The sequence below is a fragment of the Choloepus didactylus genome, chromosome 27 (genome assembly GCF_015220235.1).
Source record: "Choloepus didactylus isolate mChoDid1 chromosome 27, mChoDid1.pri, whole genome shotgun sequence".
In the NCBI taxonomy this organism is placed as follows: Eukaryota; Metazoa; Chordata; class Mammalia; order Pilosa; family Megalonychidae; genus Choloepus; species Choloepus didactylus.
The window spans coordinates 22,468,442-22,484,423 of record NC_051333.1 but is presented as its reverse complement, the minus strand read 5'-3'; the positions used below and the strand labels follow the sequence as shown (position 1 = coordinate 22,484,423).

The 15,982-nt window shown below is 45.0% G+C and overlaps 1 protein-coding gene across 5 annotated transcripts in view; it reads right to left on the bottom strand.

Moving 5' to 3' along the window:
* Positions 1-15,982, bottom strand: part of ANKRD27 (ankyrin repeat domain 27) — a 68,345-nt gene that overhangs the window by 14,269 nt on the left and 38,094 nt on the right. For all 5 annotated transcript variants that reach the window (XM_037819297.1, XM_037819298.1, XM_037819295.1 and 2 more), the window contains 9 exons: positions 15,492-15,574; positions 14,482-14,597; positions 13,942-14,034; positions 12,405-12,602; positions 10,910-10,972; positions 10,695-10,814; positions 9,895-9,939; positions 6,404-6,526; positions 210-407 (listed from right to left, as the gene is read on the bottom strand). In XM_037819297.1, coding sequence (XP_037675225.1) covers positions 210-407; positions 6,404-6,526; positions 9,895-9,939; positions 10,695-10,814; positions 10,910-10,972; positions 12,405-12,602; positions 13,942-14,034; positions 14,482-14,597; positions 15,492-15,574 — 1,039 coding nt within the window. The remainder of the gene's footprint in view (positions 1-209; positions 408-6,403; positions 6,527-9,894; positions 9,940-10,694; positions 10,815-10,909; positions 10,973-12,404; positions 12,603-13,941; positions 14,035-14,481; positions 14,598-15,491; positions 15,575-15,982) is intronic.

Genomic DNA, 15,982 nt, shown 5'->3' with positions numbered 1-15,982 from the left:
CAGGGGCACTGCCCTGGGGAGTCCCCCTGAGTTCTGTGTCTGTGCCGAGTGGTCCTGCTGAGTGCACATCAATCAGGGTTGTGGCAGGAAACAGGCCAGTCCTCCAAGCTGGCCACCAAACACACATGCTCTGCAGCACTCCCACCAAGTGAGATCTTAACCAAAATCAAGCACCCTGCTACACTGTGCCCAGGAGGCAGAAACTGTACCTGAAAGTGGCCCTTCTGGCAGGCGAGGTGGAGCGGGACGGCTTGGTTTGTGTTTCTGGCCCCTGCGCTGGCGCCGTGCTTCAACAGGAGGCGGACGAGGTCAGCCCGACCGTGCAGGGCAGCTACATGCAGTGGAGAGGAGCCGTCCTGGCCGGTCACATTCACTCCAAGCCCACTGGCAGGGATCTTTGCCAGCCTCTGGTAAGTGCAGAAGATGGCAACAGATGTTACAGATGGGGACACGGTTTAAGCATATCGGGCTGAGGCTGTTGAAGTCATCTGACCCCCAAACTCCCATGCAGAACTTGGGATCACAGTGGGATCCAGAATGAGAACGCCCACAAACGGCTCCCTTCAACTTTAGAAAGGTATGATATAGCAAAAGATGGACTTCATTGTTCAACATTTCGTATTCCATTTTTGATAAAGCAAGCCACCTGAAATGATGCCCTATAATGCCAAGGAAGTCTGGTCAACAAACGGTGCTGCAACCAGTGGACGTCTATATATTCTTCAAATGGCACATCAACCCTTATCTCACACTGAACACATTAATCAAAAAGCATCATAGACCTAAATGTAAAAGCTACAACTATAAAACTTTTTGAAAGAAAGACAGGAGAAAATCTTTGCAACATTGGGGTAAGCAAAGGTTTCTCAGAAAAGATACAGGAAGTGCAAACCATCAAGGTAAAAACTGCTAAACTGTACTCTATAAATTAAAAATGTTTGCTCTTTGAAAAAAACTGTTAATAAAATGAAAAGAGAAGCCACAAAGTGGGATCAAATATTTGTAATACGTGTATCTTGACAAATGGCTTGTATCTTAGAATACATATGGAAAAAAAAAAAAAAAAAAAACGAAATTCTTAAACCTCAGTAATAAGACAATCCAATTTTTTAAAAAGTAAATGATTTAAAAGACTTTTCACAAAAGAAGGACAGGTGGATGATCCATAAGCACATGAAAAGATGCTCAACATCATCAGTTATCAGAGAAATGCAAGTCAAACCCAGGAATGACAAAACCAAAGGGACAGAAACCGATGAGAGGTTGCCAGGTGCTGGGGTTAGGTGAAGGAGATGAGTACAAGGGTGGGTGGGGAATTTCTGGGTGATGGAGATATTTTCTATCTTGATTGTGATGGTGGTTACATGACAATGCATTTGTCAAAACTCATAAAACTGGGTGTTATATTAAAAGGTGATTTTTTTTTTTAAAGAGAAGTGTGGGTTTACAGAAAAATTATGCGTAAAATACAGGACTTCCAAATACCATCCTATTATTAACACCTTGCATTGGTGTGGTACATTTGTTACAACTGATGAAAGCACATATTTATACTTGTACTATTAACTATAGTCCATGTAACTTAGGGTTCACTGTGTTGTGCAGTTCCTTGGATTTTTTCTTTTTTTTTTTTAATTTTTATTCTAGTACTATATATACAACCTAACATTTCCCCTAAAAGGTGAATTTTACTGTATGTAAATTTACTTCAAAAAACAAAACGAAGAAGACAGGAAAAAACCGACAATCAAATACCACTTGCACATTAACCAGAATGAATGGCTAAAGTTAAAAAGTCAAAATTCTGAGTGCTGACAAGGATGTGGAACAATTATAACTCTCATACTCTGCTAGGGGGGACATAAAATGGTACAACCACTATGGAAAACTAGCAGTTTCTAATAAAGCTAAACATATACTTAGCAGATAACCAAGCAGTTACAGCCTAGGTATTTACCCAAGAAAACATACACTCACACAAAGACTTGTACACAAATGTTCATAGATGTTCACAGTAGCTTTATGCACAAAGCCAAAAACTGGAAACTACTCAAATGTCCATCAATAGATAAATGGATAAACCAACTATGGTATGTCCATGCAAAAAGATACTACTTCAGCAATAAAAGGAATGAGCTACTGATGCAAAACACAGATCTTAAAAACTATGCTGAGTGAAAGCCAGACACAGAAGAGTGTGTACTTTGTTATTCCATTTACATAAAATTCTAGAAAATGTAAACTAATCTATAATGACAGAAATCCGATCAGTGGTTGCCTGGAGAGGGTGTGGACGAGGCACGAGCTGCAGAGGGCCAAAAGGAAACTTTTTGGGGTGAAGAAAATGTTTTTTATCTTGATTGTGGTGGGGGTTTCACAGGTTTACACATCAGTCAAAACTAACCAAATAATAGAATATAGTTGACTGTGTGTAAACTTAAATAACTTCAATAAAGTTATTAAAAAAAAAACCCAAAAGTCTCTAGGCACACCACTGGGCCTGAAGAGAATGGGGTGGGGGTGGGGAGCTATTAATTTAATCAGGGGATATATGGCCAAGAAGCATTTAGTTTTCTCTTTTCAAGAAATTAAAAAAAGAGTAAAAGGTGGTTTTAAGAGAGCAGAAGAATTTATCCAATAAGTTCAACAGACATTTTAATGTGTAACTCAATTTCTTGTCACACCCGTGAATGATGAGGTAGACAAGCAGAGGGAGTAGGAATTGACAAAAAGAACAACAACAGAGATGCAGGAGCCGCCTCTAGCCACGCAGTCACTGACGCGGCCTTGGGGGGCTTTGTTACCTCATAGCACGCTCTCTGGAAACATCATTTGCCTTTGGAATCTCTTATGTTTTTCATAGCGGGCGGGGGAAAGCAATTTTTGGAGAACACATATCCACCAGCAATGGGACAGAGCAAGAATTGCACATTCCCAGTGTAAATATCACCCTTGCAGCTGAAAAGCTACATGTGAATGCGAAATGTAGTCATTTTCAATAACTTTGGATTAGAGTAACCCACGGTGAAGCTTTTTAAAAACAAGGTGGTATCATCTTGCAATACAAAGAATAAAACCCCTATGTGTGTTTTGTAATGTTAAATTAATTTTCTTAGTATGGGACATGCTTATCTACAGTTAGATGGCTAATGTACTAAATCCACTTTTAAGGATTTTATAATTAAAAGCAACCTCATGAAATAGCCCCCATTTTTTAGGAAACTGAGGCACAGAGAAATAATATGCCCAAGGTTCCAGAGCTAACAAGTGATGAGGATGGAATCTGAACCTGACAAACCATCCCAAAGACGTCACGTTTAACTTCATGCTGTGTCCCCATTAAGGAACACCAGAAAATTCTTCTTCAGGTAATGACCAGAGGCTGACAATCTATATAGTATGATGCCATTTTGGTAAAATAAATAGACATATAAACATATATATATCTATAAAATATATATGTATTTTATATATTTTATAGATATATATATATATATATTTCATAGCCAAACACTTGCTCCTTCGAGGACGAGTCTCCTGGGGAGGACTCCCGACCTGCAGTGCTCGGAGCACCCAGGAGCACCTCTCCGAACGGAACGGCTGTCACAGGCCCCCAAGCTGCTGCATGAGACTGTCAGTCCCAGGGCCACAGAGTCACACTATTATGACCAAAAATGAATACCTAAAACACCATTGCCTTGGCCACCCACCTCAATCATAAATTTCGTATGACTATTTCCCACAGTGAAATCACTGAGGAACTTAAAAACAATGTACAAAAAGACTTACACACTCTGACCGAGTGGACTTTATTCTAGGTATACAAGGCTGACTCAGCATTTGATAATCAATCAATGTAATCCACCAATCAAAAGGCTAAAGAAGAAAAATCAGATGATTGTATCGATTGATACTGAAAAGGCATTTGACAAAACCCAACACCCATTCATGAAAAGAGTTCTCAGCAACTCAGGAGGGAATTACCTCAAGCTGATAAAGTGCATTTATAAAAAGCCCACAGCTAACATCAAACCTAGTGGGAAAGGACTGAATGGTTCCCCTTAAGACTGGGAACAAGGATGTCCACTCTCACTACTGTTAGGTGACAGAATACAGGCTTTTCTAGTCACTGCATTGTAAGGCAGGAAAAAGAAAGAAAATGCATACAGATCGGAAGGAAGAAATAAAAATGTCCCTATTTGCAGATGACGTGTGTGTAATTTAAAAAATCTACAAAAAATTGAGAACTGTTGAGAAGTGACGTTCAGCAAGGTGATATAATAAAAGATTCACATGCAAAAATCATCACATTTCTAGATACTATCAGTGAACATGCAGAAACCAAGATTTAAAACACAGCACCATTTACAACTGCTCTAAAGAAAATAAAATACTTAGATATACACTTAACAAAACATATACAAGATCTGATGTATGCTGAAAACTACAGAATGTTGATGAAAGAAATCAAAGGCCTAAGTATATGGAGAGACATACCATGTACGTGAATTGGAACTCAATGCAGTAAAGATCTCAGTTCTCCCCAAACTGATCTAAGTTTAATGCAATTCCTATAAAAATCCCAGCAAATTTTTATATAGAAGAAAACAAGCTTATTCTAAAACTTATTTGGAAAGGCACAGGCCCTAAAATAGCTAAGATGATCTTGGCAAAGAAGAATAAAAAGGAAGGATCACCCAGTATTAAGACTTACTATATATAGCTATGTCAACCCAGACAGTGTGGGGCTGATGGCGGGGCAGACACAAGGATGAATGAAAGGCAACAGAAGGAGGCCTGCACAAATACAGTCAACTCATTTCCTGCAGAGGTGCAAAAGCAATTCAGCGGAGGAAGGGGCAGACCTTTGCAGGAAATGGTGCTGGAAAAAATGGACATTCACAGACCAGAAAAAGAAAAGAACCTCAATCTAAATTTCACACTTTGTATTAAAATTAACTCAAAACGGATCACAGACTTAACTGTAAAACATAAAGCAATAAAATTTAAAACTTTTGCTCCATGACAGTCCATGTGAGAAGGATGGAAAGACAAGCCACAGACTGAAAGGAAACATTTGCAAACCACGTATCTAACAAGAAAGAGCTAGTATCTATATAAAGAACCCTCAAAGCTCAAAAGTAAAGAAACAAATCAGATAATAGGAAAAAGAACAGATATTTCACTGAAAAGCATATACAGATGGTAAGTAAGCAGTGAAAAGATGCTCAATATCATAGGGCATTAGGAATTGCAAATCAAAATGAGATATCTCTACGTATCTATCAGAATGGCTAAAATAAAAAAACCTCACAATACAAAATGAGGTGCAAAAGCAATTCAATTCAATGCGCCTGCACTGCTGGTGGGGATGTAAAATGGTATAGACCCTAGGGAAAACAGTTTGGAAGTTTCTTGTAAAACTAAACATGCAATCACCATGTGACACAGTAATTGCACTCTTGGACATTCATCCTAGAGAAATGAACACTTATGTTCTCACAAAAACCTAGTACACAAGTATTCATAGCAGCTTTTTTCATAATATTCCCAAACCAGAAACAATTCCACATGTCCTTCAACGGGTGAGTAGTTAAACTGTGGTACGCCTGTACCATGGAATACTACTCAGCCATAAACAGAAATTACTGATTAAATGCAACAACCTGGAATCATGTAGAATGAACAAAGCCAATCTCAAAAGGTTATACACTGTATAGTTGCATTTATATAACACTTTTGAAATGATACAATCACAGAAGCAGATTACAGATTAGTTAGTGGCTGCCAAGAGTTAGGGAGAGATGGGTGTGGTTATAAAAGAGCAACATAAGTGATTCCTAATTTTTTTGGTGACAGACCTGTTCTGTATCTTGAATGTGGTGACGGATACACAAACCCCACATGATAAAACAGCATACAACTAAATACACACATACACACAAATGAGTACAAATAAAACTGGGGAACTCTGAGTTAGATCTATGGATTGTATCAGTGTCAGTATCCTGGTTGTGATACTTGCTATAGTTCTGCAGGATGAAACCACTGGGGGAAACTGGACGAAGGGCGGAAGGGATCTCTCTCTGTATGTGGAGGGAGGTCCTCTACTGGGGAGCACCCTGATGTGAGCAAAGGAGCACTCCAACGTGAGCAAAAGCGCATACCCTCAGTGCATGTATTCATAAGCTCTGCCAGGTGACTGCAAAGCCCAGACAGCCATTGGTGCATGTCCCTAGGAGCACGCTAGAGGTAGCCTCTGCCACCCTGAGCTGTCACAAGATGCCTACTACCAGTCACTCAGTTATTATGTGGCTGAGACACAGAAAACTTCCCTAAGGGGAATAAGAAGAATTTGCCCCTGCCCCCCCACACCCTACCCCCGACATAAACAGAGCCAAACCTTTTGAGCTGGAGCACATTTCGGGCACTGGCACAAGGGGTGACAAAATTCAAGATGCACTGTGCTGACAGCATCCTCCACTTCGTCCAGGTCCTCTTCCGTCCACTCCAAAAGGTAACGCACCTGGTGAGAAATAGGAACTTAAAGCACAGCTTCAGCTCCTTTACAAGTACGGTACCTCTCTCTCTCTCTCTCTCTCTCACACACACACACACACACACACACCAGGGCCTACACTTCCTCAACCACCAAAATCATTTATAAATGACTTCTCCCTCATGAAGAGCCCAGGTTTCACCACACACACACACACACACACACACACACACACACCAGGGCCTACACTTCCTCAACCACCAAAATCATTTATAAATGACTTCTCCCTCATGAAGAGCCCAGGTTTCACCTGTGCCCAAGCCTTGCTAAAGCCTGTTAATAAGAGATTAAACTCCCATGTCTGCATTTGTCTTCTTCTGTCTTAAAAAGGGGCAGCCTATTTGGAATGATGGAAATGTTCTAGTAAGATGGTGGTGATGGTGGCACATCACTGTGAATGCAATTAACAGCACTGAAATATATACCTGATGATGATTAAAAGGGGAAATGCTAAATTGTATATATGGTAACAATAAAAAATTTAAAAATAAACAAAAAAAAACTTGGAACTACCCTACAAAAACCATGAACCCTAACTCAAACCATGGATTATACATACTAGTACAATTATAAAAATGTGCTAGCATCAGTTGTAACAAATGTTCCACACCAATGCAAGGTGGTGTGGTGGTGTGATGTGTGGGAATTCTGTATTTTATGCATGACTGTTCTATAAACTCACAACTTCCCTAAAGAAAAAAATGGAGGGGGGCAGACTGATGCTGCCTTAAAACCCTAGTCCCGGAGCACTGCATGAGGACCTTCTCCTACATGATAACTAACTGAATGCTACCAACCCCCAGGGAGGCAGCTCCAGACCCCTCCCTGCTTACCTAAGGAAAAACTGACTCGCCAGAGGTCAACAACTGGCTCAAGGACACACGACTCAGAAGTACCAAAGCTAAATATCTGCAAGAGGGGGATATATGGGATTCTTGGTGCTGATGTTGTTGTCTGAACTTTTCATTGTATTTTTATTTTCCTATCTTTTTTTTTCTTCTTTTTTTCTCCTCTTCCTTTCTTTGCAGAAGAAATGGAAATATCCTCATATAGATTGTGATGTGAATGCATAACTATGTGATTATACTGGGAATCACTGATTTTTTAGTTAGGATGGATGGCATGGTGTGTGAATAAAACTTTAAAAAAATAAACAAAGGGATAAAACTGCTGGAGAAAATGTGAAGAGATATGGACCTATTCCCTGTTGGTGGGGAAGTAGAATGGTGCAGCTCATCTGGAGGGCAGGGTGGTGTTTCCACGGGAAGCTAAGCATGGGGTTGCCATATGGTCCTGCAACCCCGTTATTGGGTATATACTTGGAAGAACTGAAGCAGGGACATTAGTGGACATTGCACACTGGTGTTTATGGCAGCAGTATTCACAATTTGCAATGGATGGAGGTGGCCTAAGGGTACATCAACTGATGAACAGAATGGTGAAGTACGGTGTATGCATATAACGGAATACTGAGGAGCTGCAAGAAGAAATAAAGTTGTGAGCTATGCAACTAGATGAATGAAATCTGAGGACAGTATGTTGAGTGAAATAAGCCAGAAATGAAAAGAAAACATTATAATGCCTCACTAATATGGACGAACTATAATGTACAAACTCTGAGAATTGAATCTGAGAGCACAGGTTATCAGCGGAAGCCTTATGGTAAAGGTCCCTAGACTATAAGCTCTTACAACACTCACATCCATTCATGAATTGTGATGGTTGTGTCTAAATTCCGAGTAATCAACCATGGCCACGAAATGAGACCCAAATAAAACTCTGGAAACTGGAAGCTCAGAAAAAGTCCAAAATTGGTGGGAAAAAAAAAAAAGTGGTAAGAACACAAACGCAGGCTGCCTGCCTCCCTGCCAGTGTCCTTCCCACCAGAATGCAAGGGCCCGCAGGTGAAGCATTTCAAAGAACTTGTAATTGTGTATACAGATGTTCTAGTTAGTTTCTAGAACATTAAATTTGCAAAAAAGGAAACGAGAGTCCATTTCAGGCCTGGTTCTAAGCAATGAAGTAGGGACAAGCCTGCAGGAGTGATGAGGGGCTCCAGGAAGACCCCTCCACCCTGATAATCCTTTCCTCAGGGTGAGAACACCAAAGGCCCTGATTCAGGGCCTCCCCTGAAGGAGGAGCTGGGAGAGGCTAAGGGCAGCTCCCCTGGACGAGAACAGGGCTGGGGAGTCGTGGCCTCAGAGGCGGTGATGAGCGTGTGCGGAGATTAGTTGGGGTGGCCACCCCGGGGCACCAGGCTGTCCCGTCTCTGCCCACCTCCTGTGTGAGTGGCATCAGCCCCCTCTCTGCCCCCAGCAGGAAGAGGAGATGCCAGGACATGGGGACAGCTGCAGATGCTTTCCACAGAGACCAAGCAACTGGCTCCCATTCTGGCTCTTGGGGTGCCTAAGAAGCCCCCTTCTCTTCCCCCAGCACACTGGGTCCTCTGGGGCTGGTTCTGCAGCCACTACCTCAGATCTCGTGAGAGGAACAAGCGACATCAGCCAGCTGTCAACACCCTCTGCCCCCAAGAGGAACCCCTGCCATTCTGGTCGTTGAACAGTGGCCCCAGGGCAAAGGCTAACTCCAAACACCACATTCAGAGTCTTAATATCCCAGAGGCTGTTATAATCAGATTCAGTGATTTCTGTCCACCAACTCATACTTAACCATCAGTGAAAAGCATCCTTGAAACACTTCACTGTAAAGCTCTCTCATAATGAGATTTATTCTGGAGCTCCTCATTTGGTGAGCATCCTTCTTTAAAAGTGGTCCATACAGGCAGCCAAAGGCAGGCCAGGGGAGACTACCAATGGGGATCTGAGGGAGGCCATCTGTGCTGTCGGGTGACCTCATTATCCCACAGCCTCAGGCCAGGACATCCTCTCCAGGGGCCGTGCCCTCTTCCCCCTACACCTGCTTGTGATGCCTGGAAGCCTCAGCCCTCAGGCCCCTGGCTCAGGAGACACAGCCCTCCACCATCTCAGCAGAGCCTCCTCCCTCCACCACCCCTTCCTTCTTCAAAGCTGGGCTTCTCACCTTGCCCCATGGCTAGTGCCAGGCCCTGAGCCTACACTCAGAGCCCTAGACATGGGCTGCTCTTCCTGCCAACATCTCAGCCCCCTCCTGGGGTGTGAGCGGAGAAGAGGCAGGCGCCAGGCTCACTGGAGGGCATTATGTCCACAGGCCTCATTACTTGGGGGAAAATGCAACAGTGCCATTACCAATATTCACTAATTGTACACTTATTATGAGATGGAACAAAAGATCCACACAGCACAACTAAACCGGAAATAAGAGACACAGTTTTTTAAAGTGCACTGCTAAAAACTCACCATTTCCAGATCTCCATCAGCAACAGCTCTTAAAAGTTTTTCTACCTTAATAAAAGGAAAAAGGATGTTAGGAAAATGATTTTAATAATAATAAAATAGAAATAATAAAAATGATATTCAGAAAACCTACTAGCTTTCATTTGTCTCTGGATTTGTAGAGTTTTAGCATCTTACTCAGTATCTTACAAACATTTTCCTAAACTGTGCAGATATCCTAGTAAGTCACTACTGCACAGAACTCATTACCATTTATGGTCTATGACATGTAACTTCTTTGTGTGACAAGGTGAGATGATGGTCCCTTTGAAGTCCACGTGCTTCCTAAGAGATCAGCTGCCCCTATGACTGAGACCCTCGTACACTCAGCTTGCAGGGTCCGCTAGCTGAGGAAGCCATGAGGGTGGACACGGCCTCCCCCAGGAAGATTCCAGGTCTTCCGTGAGGGCTCTGGAGCACATCCCCTGGCTTTCTTTACTGTGTCTGTGCCTCAAGCTAAGCTTCTGAGGCCCCCGAAGACCAGGTCACAGCCTGGGGGCAGAGCGGGAGGAGCGACGTGGGCAGGTCAGGGAGGGTCCCCATGCTCAGGGGAGTGGCCCAGGGAGCTGTGGGACATCACAGCAGTCCCCTCTTCAGGAAAAGGTCAGCACGGGAGCCCCGCTCAGGCCCATCTGGAGAGGAGACCTCCACGGTGGCAAAGGCCCAGCTCTCCGGCTAACTGGCGAGTGGGCGGCTCCTGTCAGGCCGCCCTAATGCCAGGGCCACCACGTCCTCTTGTCTGTGCTGCCATCGGGAAGCCTCACCTCCCTGTAGTCCCTCTGGGTCTCCCCTTGTCTGGAGCTCGCTGACACAGAGGAGAAGCTGGAGGTGGAGGACCCCTGGCTGAGGGAATCCACAGAGAGTTGAGGGGATGAGGCAGGGACCTGCAGGAAGGGACAGGGGCACAGAAACACTTGAGGGTAAGAGAAGAGGCCCTTGGTCTCAGGCAAACCCAAGCAACACAACTCTGTTCATTTACCTCAGAAGACTTCTGCCTCTTTTCCAAGGACAGATGACGACTGGCTTCCATCACAGAAAGAATCTAGGACAAAGGGGATGGTAAAACTGCTGAGTGAAATGGGCTGCAAAAGTCTCATCTCCCCATGGGGCCCCACTGCCTACCTGGCTCCCCGTGCAGTCAGCACAGCCAGTCTCAGACCATGCAGCCAGGCCTTATCCTTGGACAGAAACCATGGCCCGGAGCTGTGGGACCTTACTCAAGATCACAGGGAACTAGATCTGGACCTCCCCTCTCCCCTAACTCCCTCTTGTCTGAGCAAGGGGAGGCAGTACCCCCACGAATGGGCTCAGAGAATAAGAACTATAGGCACGGGAAGGACCTCCAAGCTCACTGCCCGGCCCGCCAGGCACAGAGTGTGGAATCTGAACTGGCACCCACAGGTCTCAAGCAGGAGTGGCTCAGAGCTGAGCCAAGGATGCAGCCTGCTCCCTCCTGTGGAGGCAGAGGAACCCTCCACCACCCTACCACCACCTTCCCCTGCAGGGAACTCTCAGGCCAAGGGCAGCTCTGTTCGGGGCCAGTTAGCTGTGTCCGCTCCAAAGCTAAGGTCTTGTGAGTGTGCAGGCAACACAGCTGACATCACCCCAGGAGGGAGGGGCAGAGATTTATGCCTTCAAAAACTCTGCTACTCCCTGAATAAGATACGAACAAGCAAAAAATTCCCCATAAGAGAGTTGAAAAATATAAAAGGAGCTGGTAAAATATTAGCAGGCTGAAAGCAGGGCCTGTGCAAAGGCAGACAACTGGAGACTTGTATTAAAATAGAATCACTGTGTAAGCAGCAGGTGGTTGCTATTCTGGAACCAACAGTCTGACGACCACGGAGGGTTTCCGTTCCACCCAAGCCCACTTGCTGCCTCAAGCTGGTCTGCTGACAAGCTGCTCTTAAAACATCCCTCCCACCAGAGCTGCTGCTGGGAGGCAAAGGCACAAAGACTTGGTTCTGCACCCACTCATGAGAGGGGAGCACTTTCTCTACAGGTTGCCAAACACAGGTTTCCAGAAATTACTACCAGGAAGGGTATATGAAGGAAACTATACCCCATGATGTTCAAAACTGGCCAAATCAGAATAACGTTTCTAGGGGCTGAGGATAAAGTAATCGGAAAACAGAGCTCCAACACTCACTGCTCTCCTTCCCTGTCCCTGTCCCTGCTTTCTACATTCAGAGCATTTGTCCCATTTTCACCCACCAGCTATTGATAAATCAATAGCATTCAGAGTGGGGGATAAACTGTGTTGGGAGCAGCTCTTGGAACAATACGAGGGAAAACTGCCAGTAAAACGGAAAATAATATAAATAAGTAAAACCCATTAACAACCAGGTCCAAATGCAGCCAATTCCATCCTTAGCCACTAATGCACTACCTGTCCTGCAAGACAAAGACCTGATCTATGGACAGTGATTTTTTCTTTTCAACGTCACATGCTGCTCAGAGATGAAAAAGGCTACCTTTGAGTTTAATGCACATTTGAGTGGCGTTTCTTTCAGTCTGTTCTGGATCTCCGTGGATGCTCCGTTCTGTAGCAACGTCTCTATGATGCCCTGGTAACCCCAACGCGCAGCTATGTGCAGGGGAGTGTCTCCTTTCTCGTTGCCAATATCCAGTCTGCATGTGTGCACATCATAGTAGACCAGAGCCTTCACACACTGCCGAGGAATTAGGAAATGCCGCCAATAACTAACACGCCAACCTCGGCAGCCCATTCAGTCGAGTCTCCACTCACCAAGCAGATGTGCAGCAACAGAGAGCTAGACCTAAAGAGCTCCAGGCTACCTGAGCAGCACACATTGTTTTTTTAAAAGAACTCAACTGCTGACCAGTAAGAAATGGCTGAATACAACTGTGACGTATGACTGTGCAGAACAGAGAAACCAACCGCAGCAGGCCCGAGGCTGCCAGCCCCAGAAAGGCCTGCTTGTGAGACTGGCCCTTGGCTAGCGTCTGGGAACCTGGATTTCAGGAGTGCTCCCACAGCTCCCTAAGGGATAAGGTGGTTTGCTGCACCTAGACTGTCTTTACAACAATGTGGTTTATGCAGAACATCTGCTTTCCTTCTGGGAGTCAGGAATTTGGGTATGTGCCAGGCACAGGGTGCCTAGGTGACCAGTCCCCAGTAAAAACCTTGGACCCTGAGTCTCTAAAAAGCTTCCCTGACAGACAACTTTTCTCACATGTGCCACAACTCACTGCTGGAGGAATTACACGTGTCCTGTGTCACTCCATGGGCAGGCAGCTCCTGGAAGCCTAAGCCTCATCTCCTCTGGACTTTCCCCCACGTGCCCTTTCCCTTGGCTGATTTTGCTGTGTATCCTTTCACTGTAATAAATCACAGGACAACACGCTTGATCCTGTTGAGTCCTCCCAGTGCATCACCTGACCTGGGGGTGGTCGTGGGCACCCGACACAATTCACAGGATAGATTATTGTGCAGCTATTAAAGAATAGGTTATATCTACATTTATTGACCTAGAGAATTTCCATGATGTATTACCAAGTGAGGAAAGCAAGTTTCATAAAAATGTATAGGCTGTGATCTCATTTTGGTGCCTCAACCAGCCTAATTCCTACACACGTATAAATCTACCTGCATATCACCATGGAGAGAAGGAGGAGTAGTGGTTCGAAAAAAACACGTACGCAGTAAAAAATGACAATAGAAAATGTAAAAGTCCTTGATAGTACTATAAAAAAGGAAAATGTAAAAATTGAGTATCTACAAAGTTAAAAGCCAGATGGTAGCTGGGATGAATGAAAATGATTTAATTTCAGAGTGAGATAATGGGCAATCAAGTTTTGGCTTTCTATTATTTCAACATAACATCTGTAACAAATTAAAAATTTCTTTAATTAAAAAAACTGCGCACCAAATGTTCCAATAATTATCAACACAAAATACTGTATTAAAGGAATGAAAAATGCTCTTTTTTCCTTGAGTGGTAACGGGTGAGAAGAACAGCCACTTTCACAAGAGCAAGCACCACTTACATCTTCATGACCATAGGTGCAGGCCACGTGGAGGGGCGTGTTGCCATTGTTATCCTGCACCTCGGCGCTGGCTTTGTAGTGCAATAGCAGCAGCTTTCAAAGGAGAGAGGAAAACAGATGAGCATCTGCAAAACCAGTAGTGCAGCCACAAGCAGTGGCCTTGGGTCTTAGAAGGGTGAGATAATTTGTTCCCATTTTATATCTTGTTTACCTGTATTATAACATCTGTTAAAATTATATCATCACTCCCATCCTTCCTTACAAAAAGTTTATAGAGATTAAATAAAAAGTCTACAGCAACACCCTTTCTTCCCCCTGACTATCGGGTTTCAAACCTTTATAAACCTAACAATTTCGTCCACTGACACCCCCCCACCCCTACCCTGTTCAGTGCCTCAGACTTGCAGCTCTGCATGTAGAGCTGCAGCAGAGCCAATGTGGAACGACAGAAGCCAACTGGAGACGGGTGTGCAGCACAGCCAGCACAAGCACAGCACCGGCACGAAGAGGCACGCCCAGCACGGTGGGATGGCTGCTTACCGTCACGCTCTGGCAGCCCTTCTGACACGCGAGGTGCAGTGGAGTCGACCCGTGGTAGTCAGTGGCGTTCACCACGGCGCCTTTGGAAACCAGGAGATCAATGAGGGAGGCCTGTCCTGCAGAAAAGAAGAACTTCACTACTGAGGGGAAGAGTGGAGAGGCCTTCCAAGCCCTGAATATGAAACCACAATGGGGTTTTACCCTCCAATTACCAGACATGAAACCTGCCAGGAGATACTTGTCTGCTTGAGAGGAAGCACAGCTGACTTCAAGTCAGACTGCAGACTAGAACATTTTGGGGTGGCCCTTGGAGAGGACCCAACTCAAGTCCATATCCCAGCAACAAAACGTAAAGGAAAAGAGCCTTAGACATCCACAGAAGAGTCCATGGTTCATCTAGTCACCAGATGGAATATTATGCAGCCATTAAAAAAAAAACATATTGACAAGGGGAAATGTTCATATACATTGCAAAGTGAAAAGGCACAGTACAGTATGAGCTCCACATTATCATGTATTTTATACATACATACACACAGGCATTCAGAAATTCCAAACAACTGCAAATCAAAACGATCTCTGGGGGACAGGAAGGAGGCAGGTGATACTGGGGGAGGTGTGCTTTCTACCTTGAGTGTACACTTTAAAATACAATAGAATTATTTCTGGAAAGCAGGACCACAAGAACCCCACACTGACAATTCTGAAACCATTCTCACGGCTCAGAGCGTCACTTCCTCCACTGGCCCACCAGCCCGGGGGCAGCATTAGGCATCAGACGGTGAGAGCCACCAGCATGTGCTCTTCCAGCCCTGGAGGTGGCACAGTGGCCCAAGGCCTGCAGAATGGTCGCTGCTCTTCTCCTTCCAGGGAAGCCCCTGTGGGCTGGACCCACGACACACCCCACTACCCCAACCACCACTGCACCCATCAGCCGGGCTCTGCTGGGCCAGCCTTGGCACTGTCCCTTTTCCTCGACAACCCACAGAAGCCAGCCCAGGACCACGTACCACAGAGGGCAGCCACATGCAGCGGCGTGTGACCCCTGTCATCCCTGGAGAATGGAGTGACAACTGAAGGATCATTCAGCTTCCTATAACAGAGAGAAAATACAGAAAACTACACCATGGGAACGGCATGGCAACGCCTCTCCCTGACCAGGCCGCACATGCTAGGGCCCTGGGACTAGACACAGGTCACAGGAAGTGGTCCAGGCTGTGTCTCTTTTACAACGTCTGGGGGAGTATCCAGCCCCAGCTCCTTCTCCTCCTGGGGGGAACCTGAGGCCCCTAGCTCCAGTGTGCCTCCCTCAGCTCCCCCCCACCAGGCCTCCACATTCAGCAGAGAACCTGACAAGTATAAAGGGAAACCAGAAATGTTATGTGAGAAAAGCTGGCATTCCTCCCATCTCAAAACCCACTTTCTGAACACCCTTCTGAATGCTACCCTGGCATCTAGGCCAGCAGTGTGCAAATATTTTCACAACCTTTATTCCACCTGA